The 16,837-nt window shown below is 44.6% G+C and overlaps 1 protein-coding gene across 1 annotated transcript; it reads left to right on the forward strand.

The window, feature by feature from the left end:
* The first annotated feature begins 9 nt into the window (after positions 1-9).
* Positions 10-13,877, forward strand: SDHAF2 (succinate dehydrogenase complex assembly factor 2). Its single transcript, XM_082659517.1, has 4 exons — positions 10-148; positions 4,554-4,777; positions 4,858-4,967; positions 13,148-13,877. Exons 1-4 carry the CDS (start codon positions 113-115, stop codon positions 13,276-13,278), a joined length of 501 nt encoding a protein of 166 aa, XP_082515643.1. The 5' UTR covers positions 10-112; the 3' UTR covers positions 13,279-13,877.
* The last annotated feature ends 2,960 nt before the right edge of the window (positions 13,878-16,837 follow it).

The raw sequence follows: 16,837 nt of genomic DNA on the forward strand, positions 1-16,837 counted from the left end.
ACGCGAGGACGCATCTTCCGGCTCAGGTCCTCAGAGCTGCTGTCTGCGGGACTGGTGCCCGGAAGTTCCCGGAAGTGGCCGGGCCTCTGGCTTCTGATGCGGGTCGGGTAAAATGGCGGTGGCTGCTGTGTTCCCGGCCCTTCCGCGGGTGAGGAGAGTGGGGGTTATAGGGTCCTAAGCAGGCCGCAGCGAGAACTGTATCTCGTCTTCCTCTGAAGTGGAGGCCGAGAGAAGCGTCCAACTGCCTGATAGCCCAGGGCAAGGGCAGACCCAAGGAGAGGTCGATCTTGCAACGTAGGGAGATTCAGGTTACATCCACCCTTGCCTGAGCCCACTGTGTGTCTGTCTCGTAATATCGTTGAACCGTCAGTCTTCGTGGGAGACCCAATTCAGATTTCACCTATTTCCCAGGTGGAGCTGGCCCGACAGCCTCTGGGCGCCCCTTCTCTCTTTTTTTAAGTCTCTCTGTTCTTTTTAAGTCTTTAGTATCTGTCATGGTTTCACATAGTTTCATAAGATCGTTTTTCTTTTTGAATATAGACTGTTAACACTGTAAACTTCTCTCTTAGAACTGCTTTTGCTCAGTCTCATAGCTTTGTGATGTGTTTTTGTCTGCAGATATTTTCTAATTCCCTTTTGATTTCTCTTTTTACCCAGTGGTGGTTCAAGAGTGAGAGTGTGTTGTTTAATTTTCACTTATTTGTGAATTTTCCAGTTTTCCTTCTGCTGTTGATTTCTAGTTTCATTTTGTTGTGGTCAGAAAAGATGCTTTGTATGATTTCAATCTTTTTTGTTAAGACTTGTTTCGAAACCTAACATGCTGTCTATCCTGGAGAATGTCCTCAGTGTGCTTGAGAAGAATGTGTATTCTGCTGCTGTTTAGTGGAATGTTCTGTATATGTATGTTTGGCCCTTTTGGCTTACAGCGTTGTTCATGTCCTCTACTTCCTTATTGATCTTCTGTCTGGATGTTCGATTTATTATTGAAAATGGCTTTTGAAATCTCCAAATATTATTGTGTTACTATTTCTCCCTTCAGTTCTGTCAATATTTGCTTCATATATTTGGATGCTCTGATATTCGTTGCATGTGTAATTGTTGTATCCTCGTCGTGAATTGACCCTTTTATCATTATATTACGTCCTTTTAAAATCTCTTTTGACAGTTTTGACTTAAAGTTTATTTGTCTGATATAAGTAGGGCCATCTCTGCTCTCTTTTGGTTATCTTTTGCATGGAATATATTTCAGACTTTCACTTTGAGCCTACATGTTCCCTTACATCTAAAATGAGTTTTTGTAAGGCATATAGTTGGATCTTGTGGGTTTTTTAAAATCTATTCAGCCACTGTATGTGTTTTGATTGGTGAGTTTAATCCACTTACATTTAAAATAATTACTGACAGGGAAGGACTTACTATTGCCATTTTGTTCATTGTTTTCTCTCTGTCTTGTAGCTTTTGTGTCCCTTTTTACTCTTTTGCTGTCATCCCTTGTGTTTCATTGATTTTCTTCTATAGAGACATGCTTCAATTCCTTTCTCATTTTCTATTGTGTATAGGTGTTTTCTTTGTGATTATTGTGGGGCTTACATAAAACATTTTATCATCTATTTTAAACTGATAATAATTTCAATCTCATACAAAAGCTGCTCTTTTACTCCTCCCACCTTATGTTATTGATGTCACACTACATATTTTTGTTGTGTATCCATTAGCGTATTTTATAGTTTTTTGTCTTTGTCTTTTAACTTCTAAGCCAGAATTAAACCTGATTTACCCACCATCATTACAGTGTTACAGTATCCTGTGTTTGTCCTATATATACATTTACCAGTGAGCTTTATGCTTTCAAATGCTTTTGTGTTACTGTCTAGTGTCCTTTGTCTCCTTTGGGTTTCTTCAATTTGGATGTCCATTTCTTTCCCCAAATTGGGGAAGTTTTTGACCATTATTCCTTCAAATAAGCTTTCTGCCCCTTTCTCTCTTTTTTCTCCTTCTGGGATTCCCATAATATTTATATTGGTCTGCTTGATGATGTCCTATAAGTCCCTTAAGCATACTTCACTCTTTTTCATTCTTTTTCTTCCTCTGATCGGGTAGTTTCAAATAAACTGTCTTTGAGTTCACTGATTCTTCTGCTTGATCAAGTATGCTATTTAACCCCTGTAGTGAATTTTTCAATTTGGTCATTCTTCATCTCCAAAATTTTGTTTTTGTTTTTGTTTTTTTTAATATTTCTCTTCATTGATATTCTCATTTTGTTCTTGCATTGTTTTCCTCAGTTCATTGAATATCTTGATGACATTTATTTTGAGTTATTTGTCAGGTAATTCGTATACCTCTGTTTCCAGGGTTGGTTTCTGGAAGTTTGTTTTATTTCTTTGATTAGGCCTTGTTTTGCCATTTCTTCATGCACCTTGCAACTTTGTGCTTAGATCCATGCATTTGAAAAAACAACCACCTCTCCTAGTCTCTTTGGACTGACTTTGTACAAGGAAAGACCTTTGCCAGTCGGTCCAGGTAGAGAATCTGGGGGCCTATCAAACCTTTTGTGTAGAAATGTCTTCTCTAGATTTGTGCACGTAGATTCCCAACTAGAGGGATTTGCTGGCTTCTTTTTTCACGAGCTCATAATCTCTTGCTCCCTCTGGTGTCTCTTTATGGTACTACAGGTTCTCTGGAGCTGCCGCAAGCCTCCCAGCTCTCCTCAGCAGCCCCCAGGCTTCAGAGTATCCCAGGTCCCATGAGCGCTGCAGGTTGGCCAAGACGGAAACCAGTCCCTTGTGCAGCTCCTTGAAAAGCAGGAGTTTTGGATGCATGCTCCTCCTTTCTTTCCATTGGCCTCTGTCGGCTGTACCATAGGTCCTCAGAAGCAGCAGCAAGCCGGCCAGCTCTCTTTGGTTTTCAGAGGACCCCAAATATCTAGAGTATGCTGGGTCCTGTCAGTGCTCTGAGACAGGCAAGACAGAAGCCATTCTCGCAGGCAGCTCCCCGAAAAGCTGGAACGTAGGACACACATTCTACCTCTTCCTCCCCAGGTAGGAGTCAGGAATTGGGGGTTTTCTTCTGCTTGTTTTGTGCTAAGCCACAGGTAGGGACGATGGCGAGTGAGTGTATGCTAGTCCAAACCCTCACCTATTTCTCAGCAGCCCCCAACCTGGCATCTTTTCCGTCACACTTAGATTCAGACAAGACAGACACTAGTCGATCGGGCATCCCCCTGAAAGGCTGCATGTTGGGTGTATGTTTCAGTCTTTTCTTTCCCTCCCAGGGAGAAGCCAGGAGCTGAGAATTTTCTCCAGTTGCACTGGGCTAAGCCAGGGCATAGGGGAGGGACTATGTTGAATGAGTACCATGAATTTTTCTTCCAGCTGCAGTGCAGCTGGCTTTGTGCTCACCTGAGGTTCAGGAGCCTCTTAGCTGGTTTCTGGATTTCTCATAAAGGGAATTGGTCGGTGTATTGTTGGGTAGTTTGTGTCTCCGTGGGAGAAGGAGAGTGTGGGACTTCCTGTTCCACCATCTTGCTGACGTCACCACCTTCTCATTGCATCTTTTTTTATACATTTTTGTTTTTATAAATTTATTATTTTATTTTATTTATTTGGCTGTGTTGGGTCTTCGTTTCTGTGCGAGGGCTTTCTCTAGTTGTGGCAAGTGGGGGCCACTCTTCATCGCGGTGCGTGGGCCTCACTATCGCAGCCTCTCTTATTGCGGAGCACAAGCCCCAGACGTGCAGGCTCAGTACTTGTGGCTCACGGGCCCAGTTGCTCCACGGCATGTGGGATCCTCCCAGACCAGTGCTTGAACCCGTGTCCCCTGCATTGGCAGGCAGATTCTCAACCACTGCGCCACCAGGGAAGCCCTCGTTGCATCTTGATAGTTTTTGCCCTTCTCTATATTGGGAAACTTTGGGGAATTAGGGGCCATACCATCACCGTATGCTCAGATTTTAACACAGGCAGGTGATTAGAATGCAAACCATATTGTAAGAATTTTAAGGGAATGCAAAGGAAAGAGAAAATATTTCTGCTGGAGAGGTTCTGGAAAGACACTGGTTAAGAACATGTTTGCAGTCACGGGTGGTTCCAGTCTTCACAGTAGTTACTGTTTGGGTAAACTTGGTAAGTCATTCAGCCTCTCCGAGCCTCAGCTTCCTAAGCTGTAAAGCGGGGACAGTATCAGCATAACTTCTTTTTTTTATTATTGAGGTATAGTTGATTTACAGTATTTTATAAGTTTCAGGGGTACAACGTAGTAGTTCACAATTTTTAAAGATTAAACTCCATTTATAGTTATTATAAAATCAGCATAACTTCTTAAGGACTGAAGGAGATCAAATGCATTTTGCACCTAGTAAGTGTTGAGTGAATGACAAAGATGGTCGTCCTTGTTAAAAAGATGTTTGTGGGGACTTCCCTGGTGGTCCGGTGGTTAAGATTCTGCACTTCCACTGCAGGGGGCGCAGGTTCGATCCCTGGTCGGGGAACTAAGATCCCGCAGGTCGAGGCCAAAAAAAAAAAAAACCTGTGATATTTGTGACTTATTTGTTTCAGGTGCTTGCTCTGTCAAGACGCCACCTAGTGTCTCCTTCACTCAGAGTGACATCATTCAGACGCTGCTACAGAGGTGACAGCCCGACAGATTCCCAGAAGGACATGATTGAAATCCCTTTGCCTCCATGGCAGGAGCGAACTGATGAATCCATAGAAACCAAAAGGGCCCGGCTGCTCTATGAGAGCAGGAAGAGGGGGATGCTGGAAAACTGCATCCTTCTCAGGTAAGGGGATAGGAGTCGGGATAGCACTTCTCTTGGACCGGAGGCAGGCTTTTCAACTTCTTTTTCTTTCTTGTTTCTAGCCTCTTCGCTAAGGCACATCTGCACCACATGACAGAGAAACAACTGAACCTCTACGATCGCCTGATTAATGAACCCAGTAATGACTGGGATATTTACTACTGGGCTACAGGTACTAGGCATGATAAGCAACATAAGGTGAAAAATAGGATGACTTGGGCTGATTTGAGTCTGGAATGGTATCCTGGGCATTTTTTTTTTCTTTTATCATGTAGTAGACACTCAACCCAAACACTCTTCAGATTTTTCCAAAGCGTGCAAAATTTGTTTTATGAGGTAAGGTTCTTTGCAAGCAAAAGAAACCTATTCTATCTAACTTAAGCAAAAAAGGGAATTTAGTGGAATTGTATGGGAAGCTCCATACAAAACTTATCAAAGGGAAGGTTGAAGAAAACCAGGCCCGGAATGGAGTGGAATGAGACAGCTCAGGCTGCATAGCACGAGGTCTTCAGGAGTCTCACTCTGGCACCACCTTTGTGAGGAATGAATTCTCATTGTGTATAGTTAGGGTTAGCTTTGGCTGTGAGTAAAAATACCCCAAACAATAATGGCTTAAAGAGGACAGAACTATGTTTCTCTTTCTCATAACAGAAGTTCAGAGGTAGATCTCCAGAATACACAGAGGGGTTTCAGAGTCACGAAGGCCAGATTCCTCCTGACTTGCTTTTCCTTCACCCTCCGCCTGTGTAGGGCTGCCTCATGCCCCAGCATGGCTGCTGAGGCATGTCCATATTTCAGCCAGGGAAAAAGGGTAGGAGAGTGCACCCCATTTTTTATGGATCCTTCTCAAGAAATTATACACCATAATTCCACTTATTTTCCACCTGCCACACTTTAGTCATATGGCTACACCTCGCCATAAGGAGGAAATAATGTAGCCTATTCCACGTGCCCAGCTAAATTGGGAATCCTATTATCAAGGAAAAATGGGAGAATAGATATTAGGAGACATCTCATCCATTTCTGTCACTCTGCATCTCCTGTTTTGGTGTTTCCACTCACTATGTGTACCTTAAAATAGAAGCTATTCTATAGGTTCCAAGTGTGAAGTGTGACAGTACAGGGTCTAGAGGCTTATATAACCATTAGAAAGCCCACAGAGTGGGCTTTATAGAAAGCCCTGGCCCTTTATAGAAAATATTTGTCCCTGACTTAGCATAGTGCATTTGATATTCATCCATGTTGTTGTATCAGTAGTTCATTCTTTTTTTTTGGCTGCATTGGGTCTTCATTCCTGCGCTCAGGGTTTCTCTAGTTGTGGCGGGCGGGGGCTACTCTTTGTTGCGGTGCATGGGCTTCTTACTGCAGTGGCTTCTTCTGTCGTGGAGCACGGGCTCCAGGCATGCGTGCTTTAGTAGTTGTGGCTCGCGGGCTCAGTAATTGCGGCATGTAGGCTCTGGAGCGCAGGCTCAGTAGTTGTGGCGCACGGGCTTAGTTGCTCTGCGGCATGTGGGATCTTCCTGGACCAGGGATCGAACTTGTGTTCCCTGCATTGGCAGGCGGATTCTTAACCACTGCACCACCAGGGAAGTCCCAATAGTTCATTCTTTTGTATTGAGTGGAATTGCAACGTGTGGATGTACCACAGTTCGTTTATCTGCTGACCAGTTGAAGGACATTAGGATATGTCCAGTTTTGGGCAACTATGAATAAAGCCTAAACTGTAAATCTTTGCATACAGGTTTTTGTGAATGTAGGTTTTAGTTTTTCTTGGGTAAATGCCCAGGAAAAGGGTTTCGGGGTCATATGGTAAATGTATGTTTAACATTATAGCAAACTTTATTGATGGACATTAATATTTGAATTTCGTATAATTTTCATGTGTCATGAAATATTCTTTTGAGTCTTTTCCCTCAACCGGTTAAAAATCATTCTTAGGGCTTCCCTGGTGGCGCAGTGGTTGAGAGTCCGCCTGCCGATGCGGGGGACACGGGTTCGTGCCCCGGTCCGGGAGGATCCCACATGCCGCGGAGTGGCTGGGCCCGTGGGCCATGACCGCTGAGCCTGCGCGTCCGGAGCCTGTGTTCCGCAGCGGGAGAGGCCACGACAGTGAGAGGCCCGTGTACCGCAAAAAAAAAAAAAAAAAAAAAATCATTCTAAGCTCACAGGCCATACAGAAATGGGCAGTATGCCATTGTTTGTCAACTCCTATGCCAAGTAAAAGAGGCCAGACTCAAAGACTCTACACTGTATGATTTCCATTTATATCGTATTCTGGAGAAGGCAAAACTACATAGCAGAAAACAGACCAGTGATTGCTCAGGACGGAGTGAGAGGGGAGAAGGAGATGTTCCACATCTTTACCAACACTTGGTATTGTCAGGGTTTAATTTGTTTTTGTTTTTAGCCATTCTAAGAGGCATGTAGTGATGTGTCACTATAGTTATAGTTGGCACAACCCTAATGACTAAGGATATTGGGGGTCTTCTCTTTTCTTTTCTTTTAATATTTATTTGTTTATTCGGCTGTACCGGGTCTTAGTTGCTGCATGCCGGATCTTCGATGCAGCACGCGGAATCTTTTAGTTGTGGCATGTGGGATCTAGTTCCCTGACCAGGGATCAAACCTGGGCCCCTTGCACTGGGAGCGTGGAGTCTTACCCACTGGACCAACAGGGAAGTCCCGAGGGTCTTTTCAAGTCATTTGCCATTCATACCTCTTTGGTGTTGTGTCCCTAAATCTTCCTCCTGCCTTTTTTTTTAATTGGGTTTTTTGTTTTCTGTTTCACCACCAGCATTTGATGCTATAAATTTCCAAGCACTGCTTTAGCCTTATGATACAAATTTGGGTGTGTTGTGTTTTCATTTTCATTCAACTCAAAATAGTTTCTAATTTCCCTTGTGACTTCCTCTTTGACCTGTGAGTTATTTAAAAGTATGTTTAATTTTCAAATATTTCCAGATTTTCCAGGTATTTTTCTGTTATTGATTCCGTTGTTGCCACAGAATGTATGCTATATAATTTCAGTTCTTTTAAATTTCTTAAAATTTGTTTTATGGCCTGAAATGTGTATATCTTTTTTTTTTTAAATATATTTATTTATCTTTGGCTGTGTTGGGTCCTCGTTGCTACGCACAGGCTTTCTCTAATTGTGGCGAGTGGGGGCTACTCTTCAATGTGGTGCGCGGGCTTCTCATTGCCGTGGCTTCTCTTGTTGCGGAGCACAGGGTCTAGGCGTGTGGGCTTCAGTAGTTGTGGCACGTGGGCTCCAGTAGTTGTGGCTCATGGGCTCTAGAACGCAGGCTCAGTAGTTGTGACGCACGGGCTTAGTTGCTTCATGGCATGTGGGATCCTCCCGGACCAGGGCTCGAACCCGTGTCCCCTGCATTGGCAGGCAGATTCTCAGCCACTGCGCCACCTGGGAAGCCTGAAATGTGTATATCTTAATAAATGTTCCATGTGCATTTATTTGAACACAACATGTTGTTCTGCACTTGTTGATGAAGTTTTCTGTAAATGTCAACAAGGTCAAGTTGGCTGATACCGTTCTTCATGTCTTGTGTATTCTGGTTGATTTTGTCTGTACTCTCTATCAATTAATAAGGAGTGTTGAAATCCCCAACTATAATTGTGGATTTGTCTATTACTCCTTTCAGTTCTCACAGTTTTTGCTTCATATATTTTATAGCTCTGTGATTATGTGAAGACATATTTAGGATTGTTCGATTTTCTTGATGAATTGAGTCCTTTATCATTATATAATGTCTGTCTTTATTGCTGGTAGTTCCAAAGTGTCTGATAGTAGACACTCCAGCTTTCTTTTGATTAGTGTTTGCATGGTATATATTTGTCCATTTATATTAGTTTTCTATTGTTACGACAAACTTTAGTGACTTTAAGCAACAACCGTTTATTAGCGCACAGTCCTGTAGGTCAGAAGCTGTGCCGAGACCTCACAACCTGAAATCAACGTCATCTCTTCTACATTCCTGCCCGGAAGCTCATTCAGGTTTCAGGGAGCATTCATTCCCTGAGGCGTAGGACTGAGATCCTGGTTGTCTTGCTTGCTATTAATGTCTTTCAACTTCTAGAAGCTGCTCTCAGGTTCTTGCCACATGGCCCCTCTGTCTCAGCATTGGAGATCCTCCCTCACGTGGAATCCCTCTCATGCTTCAGATCTCTCTGACGTCCCCTTCTGCCACCAGCTGGGGAAGATTCTGCTTTTAAAGAGCTCACGTGATTAGGTCAGAACCACCTGGATAATTTTCCTGTCCTGACTGTGCCATATAACATAACCCAGTCATGGGTGTGAAGACCATCATATTCACAGTCCTGGGGATTATACAGGGCTTATACACAGGGGAGTGGGAGATACTGAGGGCCAGCCTAGAAGGCTGCTTACCACACCATTCTCTTAATTTATCTTTGTCTTTAAGTTGAGCTTCTTATAGATAGCATATATAATCATTCTTTTTTATCCAATCTTATAGTCTATATCTTTTCATTGGTGTGTTTTGGCCATTTACACATAATTAATTACCAGTGTGGTTGAACTAAAATCTACCATCTTTTTTTTTGTTTCCTATTTCTGCTGTCTGTTCTTTGTTCTCTTCCCCCTCTGTTACCATGGATTTTTTTTTTTTTGGGTATTTAAAATTTCATTTTATCTCAGCTATTATTTTTTTTTCTTTTCTTTTTTTTTTTGGCTGCACTGTGTGGCATGTAGGGGGATCAAACCCGTGCCCCCTGCATTGGGAGCGTGGAATCTTAACCACTGGACCACCAGGGAAGCCCCTCCACTATTGGTTTATCATTTATATCTCTCTATAATTTTTTTTAGTGATTGCCCTAGGATTTACAGTATATATCTTTAATTAATCATAGTCTACCCTGAAGAATAGTATACTAAAAAAAAAAAAAAAGGAATAGTATACTGCCTCATGTATAATGTAAGAACTTTCAGTAGTACACTGCAATTTCTCTCTTCCATGTTTTGTGCTTTTGTTGTCACACTTTTTACTTTTACTTACGTTGTACATCTACACTACATTTCTGTTGTTTTACTTTAGACAGTTATCTTTAGAGCAATTTAAAATAAGGGAGAAAATACATTGTATTTTGTAGTTTATAAATAAGTAAATTATAACACATTATATATAAATATGTATGTAACATATAACACATATTATGTATAAGGTACAGTATATCTACCTTCATTTTAATCATCTCTGGAGATCTTCATTTCTTTATGTAGATCCGTGTTTCTCTGGTATCATATTCCTTCTGCTTGGAGAACTTCATTTAATATTTCTTGTAGTGTAGGTTGGCTATTATGAATTCTCTCAGCTTTTGTTTGTCGTTTTCAGAAGGTATTTTCAGTGGATATAGAATTACAGGTTCGCAATTATTTCTTTTATTTAAAAAAATTATTTATTTATTTTATTTACTTGGCTGTGCTGGGTCTCACTTGTGGCAGGTGGGCTCCTTAGTTGCGGCTCACCGGCTCCTTTGTTGCAGCATGCGAACTCTTAGTTGTGGCATGCATGTGGGATCTAGTTCCCTGACCAGGGATTGAACCCAAGCCCCCTGCATTGGGAGCTCGGAGTCTTAACCACTGTACCACCAGGGAAGTCCCCACAATTATTTCTTTCAGCACTTTACATGGGCACTCTTCTTTTGTGAGGCTGTTAGTACGCAGGATCGAGTCAGTCTGGTTAGGAATTGAGCTGGATTTGGATCTGTGTTTCCTACCTTATGTTATTGTTGGAAATTTTTCATCCGTTATCTCTTCATATGTTTCTTCTGCCTCATTTTCTTCCTCTTTTCCTTCTGGGATTCCAGTTACACTTGGTTTAGACTGATATTGTCCCACAGCTTTTGGATTCTGTGTTTTGTGTCTTTTACTCTTATTTTTCTTTTCATGTGTTAGTTTGAGTAATTTGTACTGGATAATATTTATTGACCTTTCTTCCACTTCACTAATTCTTTCCTTGACCATTAAATATTATGATGAGTCCATTCTGCTTGTGGGCTACTATATTTCTATTTTTATTTTTAACATTTCCATTTGACTTTCACAGTTTCCACCTCTGCTGGAGCTCCTTATCAGTTCATGCACTTTTCCTACTTTTTCCACTAGCACCTTTAACATAATAGTCATAGTTACTTTATTTAAATCCCCTGTCTAATAGTTCTAACATCCACGTCATCCCTGAGTCTGTTTCTGTTGATTGCTTTGTCCTTTCACAGTGTGTTGTTTTTCACTTTTCTTTTGTGTGGGTGTTAGACACATTTGATTAAATGTTAGACATCATGAGTGAGACAGTAGGGAGGGAAATGGTCTTTATGCTTAGAAAATGATGCTTAGCATGATGCTTAGAAACTGAGGGAAATGGTCTTTATGCTTAGAAATGGGCTTAGAAATGGGCATGATCTAAATGGGCTTAGAAATGGGCATGATGCTTAGAAACTGAGGGAAATGGTCTTTATGCTTCGAAATGGGCATGATCCTTCCGCGGAGCAGTCGGAGTGGGAATCGAGTCAGTCTAGTTAGGAGTTAGCTTACTTTGGATTTTGTGATTGCTTTGGTTCCCTTCAGTTCACCACCAGCCCCTATTGTTACCATGTGCCTCCTCCTGTATTTCTGTGCTTCAAGGAGATCTCTCTCCATGCTGCTCTTGCCCTCTCCCAGCTGTAGATACCTATTGATTTCCACTTGGTGCTTGTTGCTTTGGGGAAGGGAGGGTATTCTCTATTATCCTGGTCCATTGGTCCCTGTGGCCATGGGTCTTGGGGGTGAGCTTTCTCAGTGATCCTGCTGGTCCCATCAGGGTAGAGGATTTTTTTCTTTTACCCTTCCACCAGCCCAAATGTGTCCTCACATGTGCCCTGTAGGAGACAGGATTCGCTGATCCACTCCCAGCCCCTTGAGGCTTTTGTTCTTCGGAGAAGGAAGGGCCAGGCTGGGCATTGTGCTTTTGCGGGTGGGCGGGCAGTATTGGCCGCTCCCCTCCTCCTGGCCTGTATCACTGAGGGAGGCTTTCTCCAGCTTCCTGCTCTGGACACAGTCTTTGTCATGCGCATACTTAGTGGGGGATTGTTGAGAAGAACCTGCACATTGGGGCAAATTCTCCTTGTGTCTGTGTCTCCCAGAGATTTTTGCACCTCTCATGCTAGCCTACTTGGCTTTCAGCAGCTGATGAACAGTTTTAGCTAAATTCTTCTTACCTGTTTGTATGTGCCCAGTGTCTCGTCTTCCTGTGCCCTCTCTGAAGTGAGCATGTGTTCATATCCATTTTCTCCTTTGAGGGGCCTCTCTTTGCTTAGATTTTATTCTCTTGGGTGCCCTGTGACCTCAGCTCTCTGATGACTTCAGAAAGTTGTGATAGTTCTACTTGATCTGACTTTTTCTTGTTGGGATGAGTATAATGTTCTTTCCAACTTTCAGCATCCTGGGGGGCGCCTAAACCTCCTTGATCTTATTCTGGTCGTCACACACAAAAAAACAGATGCCAGGCTCTGTGCCAAGTGAGGGGAAATCAAGCTTTGTTTGGGGGAATTCCCTCTCCTAGCATTGTACTTAGTCTTGCTAGGAGGGTAATTCCAAAGCATATTACCTAAGGTTTCCCAGTGGGAGGCTTCGCTTGTAATTTGAACCTTAAGTGAGCATCTCACGGTTGGAAAGAAAGATCCAGAGGTGAGCAGCATCCTGCCAGACTCTCTTCTGCTGGCCTGAGGCTGGCATCCTCATCTGTCTGCTCTCCGTGCCTTTGTTGCCTCTCCATGCAAATCTGGTTCTCCAGGGTCATGTTAATTTGGGGAGCCTCTATTAGCTTTCCAGTAAATTCTTTCATACTTAAGTTTACTAGAGTTATCAGTCGTTGTCACTTACATCCAATGATTTTTGCCTCAGGAAATATATAGGCTAGAAGGGAAAACACAGTACTCAGAGAACAACTGAAGTACCAAATGCAGAGCAAAACAGTACGGCCAAGGTTGGACAGGCCAGGGGTCAGCAGAATTGCTCATGGAAGACCAGATAGTAAATGTCATCGTCTTGCAGTCATATGGTCTCTGTGGCAACTACTCAGCTCTGCCATCGTAGCACAGAAGCAGCCACGGACAGTACGTAAACAAGTGAGAGCAGCTGTCCCAGTAAAGCTCTTTACAAATACTGGCTGCTGTAGGTTGCCACCCCACGGTACAGGCTGCCGTGTATATTCAGAGGAAGAATGGAGCTGCTCTGTGTATCCACTGTGCTTTTTGGCCAAGGCCAGAGTTTCAAGTTTCAAGATCTTATACCTGGCAACTGACTGACCAACGTAATTCTTTTTGCCCATCCTTCTCTTGCAGAGGCAAAGCCAGCCCCAGAAATATTTGAAAACGAAGTCATGGCCCTGCTGAGAGACTTTGCTAAGAACAAAAACAGAGAGCAGCGACTGCGGGCCCCAGATCTCGAATACCTCTTTGAAAAGCCACATTGAGCTGAGGGCCACTGCCTGCCTGGCCTCGGTCTGCGGATGCTCACTGCTTATGATGGGTATTGGCCTTGATGTCCTGCTTCTCCTTTGACGCTCAGCCCACCCAGACCATTGGTCCTGCCTCCAGTGATGGACCCGCCTCTCTCCTGAGGACATGTAAATGTTCAGTGTATCTCATTCTAAGACCTTGTGGTTCCGTTCTAAGCCTCAGAGCGGTTTGTCTAAGTTACCGGTGTTCGGGCCCAACTTTTCTCTGGCTCCACAGGAGGGCACTGTAGGGAAGCGATTGTGCCAGCTTGTTGCTTCAGCGAGAAGTGAACTCAGTGCAGAGGGGCAGCCAGCTCTTCGTGCTGTGTGGAAAGCTCCCCGGGTGACCCAGGGCTTTGTTCCAGTGAAATTCCCCCTTCCAACCTGGGATGGTTCTTTCTGCCAAGGGAAGCTGATCCAGGCCCCCTGAGCGGAATCCTTCAAAGGCCCAGCAGGCAGATGAGGGCAGTGGGCAGGAATGGTGTGGGCACGCATCCTCATCCGATTTTCTCTAAAATGCTCACTTTGTAAATTGAACGATAATTGAATATTAAAGAGTATTTTAAAAAGGAAAATCACAACTCCCCAGCCCTCACACAATTATTTTAATTTTGTCTCTTCTCATGTAATCCACAGGCATACGTTTATAGAGCTTTACAAGGTCACAGTCGTAGGTTTTAGCTTCGTGCAGCACTATAGCAAACATTTTCTATATTTCTACAGTCTCCACGATCGTTTTAGTTGACAAACTAATAATGCATAAGAAATAATATGTTAGGATGAATTAGCTGAAAGTGTTTAGCTCTAGGACTAGAAGATTTCGACATTACCAGGAGGGTAGTCTCACTGGAGGAATTTTCCCCTAGGAGCTGTAATCCAATCAGAACGGCCATCACCCAGACTGGGCCAGGACCATCAAAGGTGCGATCGGAGGAAGGCAGGCCTGAATCGCTAGGCAGGCGGTTGGTGAGCACAGAGCTGCGCGCAGGCAGGAAGCACACGTTTCCAGCACTATTGAGCTTCGCGGTCCCCACGGAGCGTCCTCGTGGTTCTGCCTGCCCCTCAGTGTCCCTGGCTGAGGAGAGAACCAGCCTTTATTTACTTACACGATCTCAGTAGAGCTTCACAGCTCTCCTGCAGACAAGTGGTGTCACACCTATTTTGTAGATGAGAAAGTGGGCTCAGAGAGAGTGATTTGTCCAAGATGAAGTCACTACTCAGTCAGAAAGCCAGAATCTTGCTCAGTTCAGTCTGTCTCCAAAGCTCATGAACTTTCTTCCAGAACATGCTACCTTACTGGTGGAAACTGTGTAGAAATCTACGCTTTGGGAAGTTATAGCAGAGAAACTTGACGGTTCTGAGCCATGACCTGTGTGTCACATAGGGCAGGGGTCCCCAACCCCCCGGCCATGGACTGGTATTGGTCCACGGCCTGTTAGGGACCGGACCACACAGCAGCAGGTGAGCGGCGGGCGAGTGAGCAAAGCTTCACCTGCCGCTGTGCATCGCTCGCACTACCGCCTGAACCATGCCCCACCCCCCCACCATCTGTGGAAAAATTGTCTTCCATGAAACTGGTCCCTGGTGCCATGAAGGTTGGGGACCGCTGACACGGGGAACAGGAAGCTGCCAGGTGCCTCCCAAAGTACGCACTTGGCCACCCACGATAGCTCTCGTAAAGTGAGGGTAGGAACTGGTTACAAGTCAGATCCTGACTCTGCTGCTTACTGTCTGGATAAATGAATTGGCTTGAGCCTCGATTTCCTCATCTATAAAGTGGGGATGATGATGCTCCCTGTCTAACTATCTGTGAAGATCAGACGTGAAGAGATAAAGCACACGGAGCTCTTCCGTGGTCCCCAGCACGCGGTGAGCTCTCGGTAGATATTAGGTGGCAGCGTTAGGTCATGGCCTCAGCCTGAGATCTAGGAGCTGTCTCCTAACACAAATGGCCTGCCGTGTCAGCGAGGTCACCAGAGCTTCATGCAAGGCAGAGTCCTGCAGGTAGAAAACCAGACCTGTTAGGAACCAGGGGATGTCTTACCAGCCAGTAAAGACTGGAGAGAAAGCAGACCCTCTGGTGTCAAGAACTTCGATGGAAAAATCTGTAGCACTGTCACCTGAGCCAGGAATGGGGGTGAGAAATGGCGGCAGAAGCAGACATCGATCGCCCTGGGAGCTCAGCGCAGGCTCTGGCCAATCTCTCGGGCCTCACCTGATGTACTGTGTGGAGAATGTTAAACAGAGTTTATGCAGAGAGATGTCTGGACTGTCAGAAGTGCACATGCGTTGGGCAGCGACTTACGCATCTATCCTGGACTCTTGTGCAACAGATCCCAGCAGCCAAGTATGCAGCCTGGGCTTTATCCCCCTGGGGTTTGATCTCTCCTCACCCTGATTTTGTCTTTTTTAACATAACGTTCAGCTGCTGCCACTTTGACCTGGGAATGGCATGCTTCTAAAGGAGATGTTTTCTTCCCAGGCTGCTGTCTTGTGTCATCTCTGAAAGTGAAGGATCTTGCTTAACTTCAGCTGCTCAGTGTCAGACCAGGGGTGCTATGTAAACAGTTTTTCCCTTTATTAGGCATTAAGTAAAACTAGGCCAGCCACAGGACATTTTTTAAAAATTAATAAACATATTGCAAGGGCCAGCGGCCCCGCAAGATCTGTGATGAACAAAGCTGGACTTATGCCTCTCCCTGTGACACATCACTGCTCACTGACCTCATTCAGAGCCTCTGTGGGGCACCCAGGCGTCTGGCCCTGCCCTGTCCCATCTGAAGTGGTCTCACGAGACCTGTCGCACAAGCTCCCACATCAGACGTCAAACTGGGGCAGTAAAAGCTGTCCTCTCCCCATCATTTCCTCTCTTAATCATTTTAAGTCTTCAGAATCCATAAGCCAAATCCCTTTTGCCCGACCCTGAGCCTTAGATGGGCATATCTTTCGGGGTCATCGCAGAGGCACCTCTGACTGGTGTTGGCCGTCGTCTGGAGGTCATCTGCTCTGTCTCTTCAGTTCAGTGAGGGTGGCACTGACCCAAACCTTGTTCATATTTTTAAACATCCCCAGGGAAAGATTCCACTGGGGGAGTAGAGAGTCTTACTTTTATCTTTCCATCCATCTGCTATCGTGGCTAGACAGGAAGTTTCCATGATGGGGAAGTTCACGCAGCCTTAAATGGCAAGCAGGACTGGGAGACCTGCACTGACAGCATCTTATTGGTACAGCCCGTCGTATCTGAGGATGGAGGACTTGCCATCCTGCAGCTGACAAGCTGAGGGTGCTGCTCAGCTCCCAGTCAAGCCACCTTGTTCGGTTTCCCAGTGAACCCTCTGGCACTGAGGACCGGCGTTAGGCTCTTCCCTAGTCAGGTGACCTGAGGCAAGGATTGGAGCGCTCCTTTGCCTTTAAGAAACAAATGTCTGTCAGCAGTCGGACATTTCAGGGCAGATGGTGGAAAAGTTGAAGCTATCCAAGATACCATCAGGCGTCCAAGGAGAAGACGTGCAGAGGAGAAATCTACCTCCTCGTA

This window comes from Grampus griseus (genome assembly GCF_964374135.1).
Source record: "Grampus griseus genome assembly, chromosome: 8".
Lineage (NCBI taxonomy): Eukaryota > Metazoa > Chordata > Mammalia > Artiodactyla > Delphinidae > Grampus > Grampus griseus.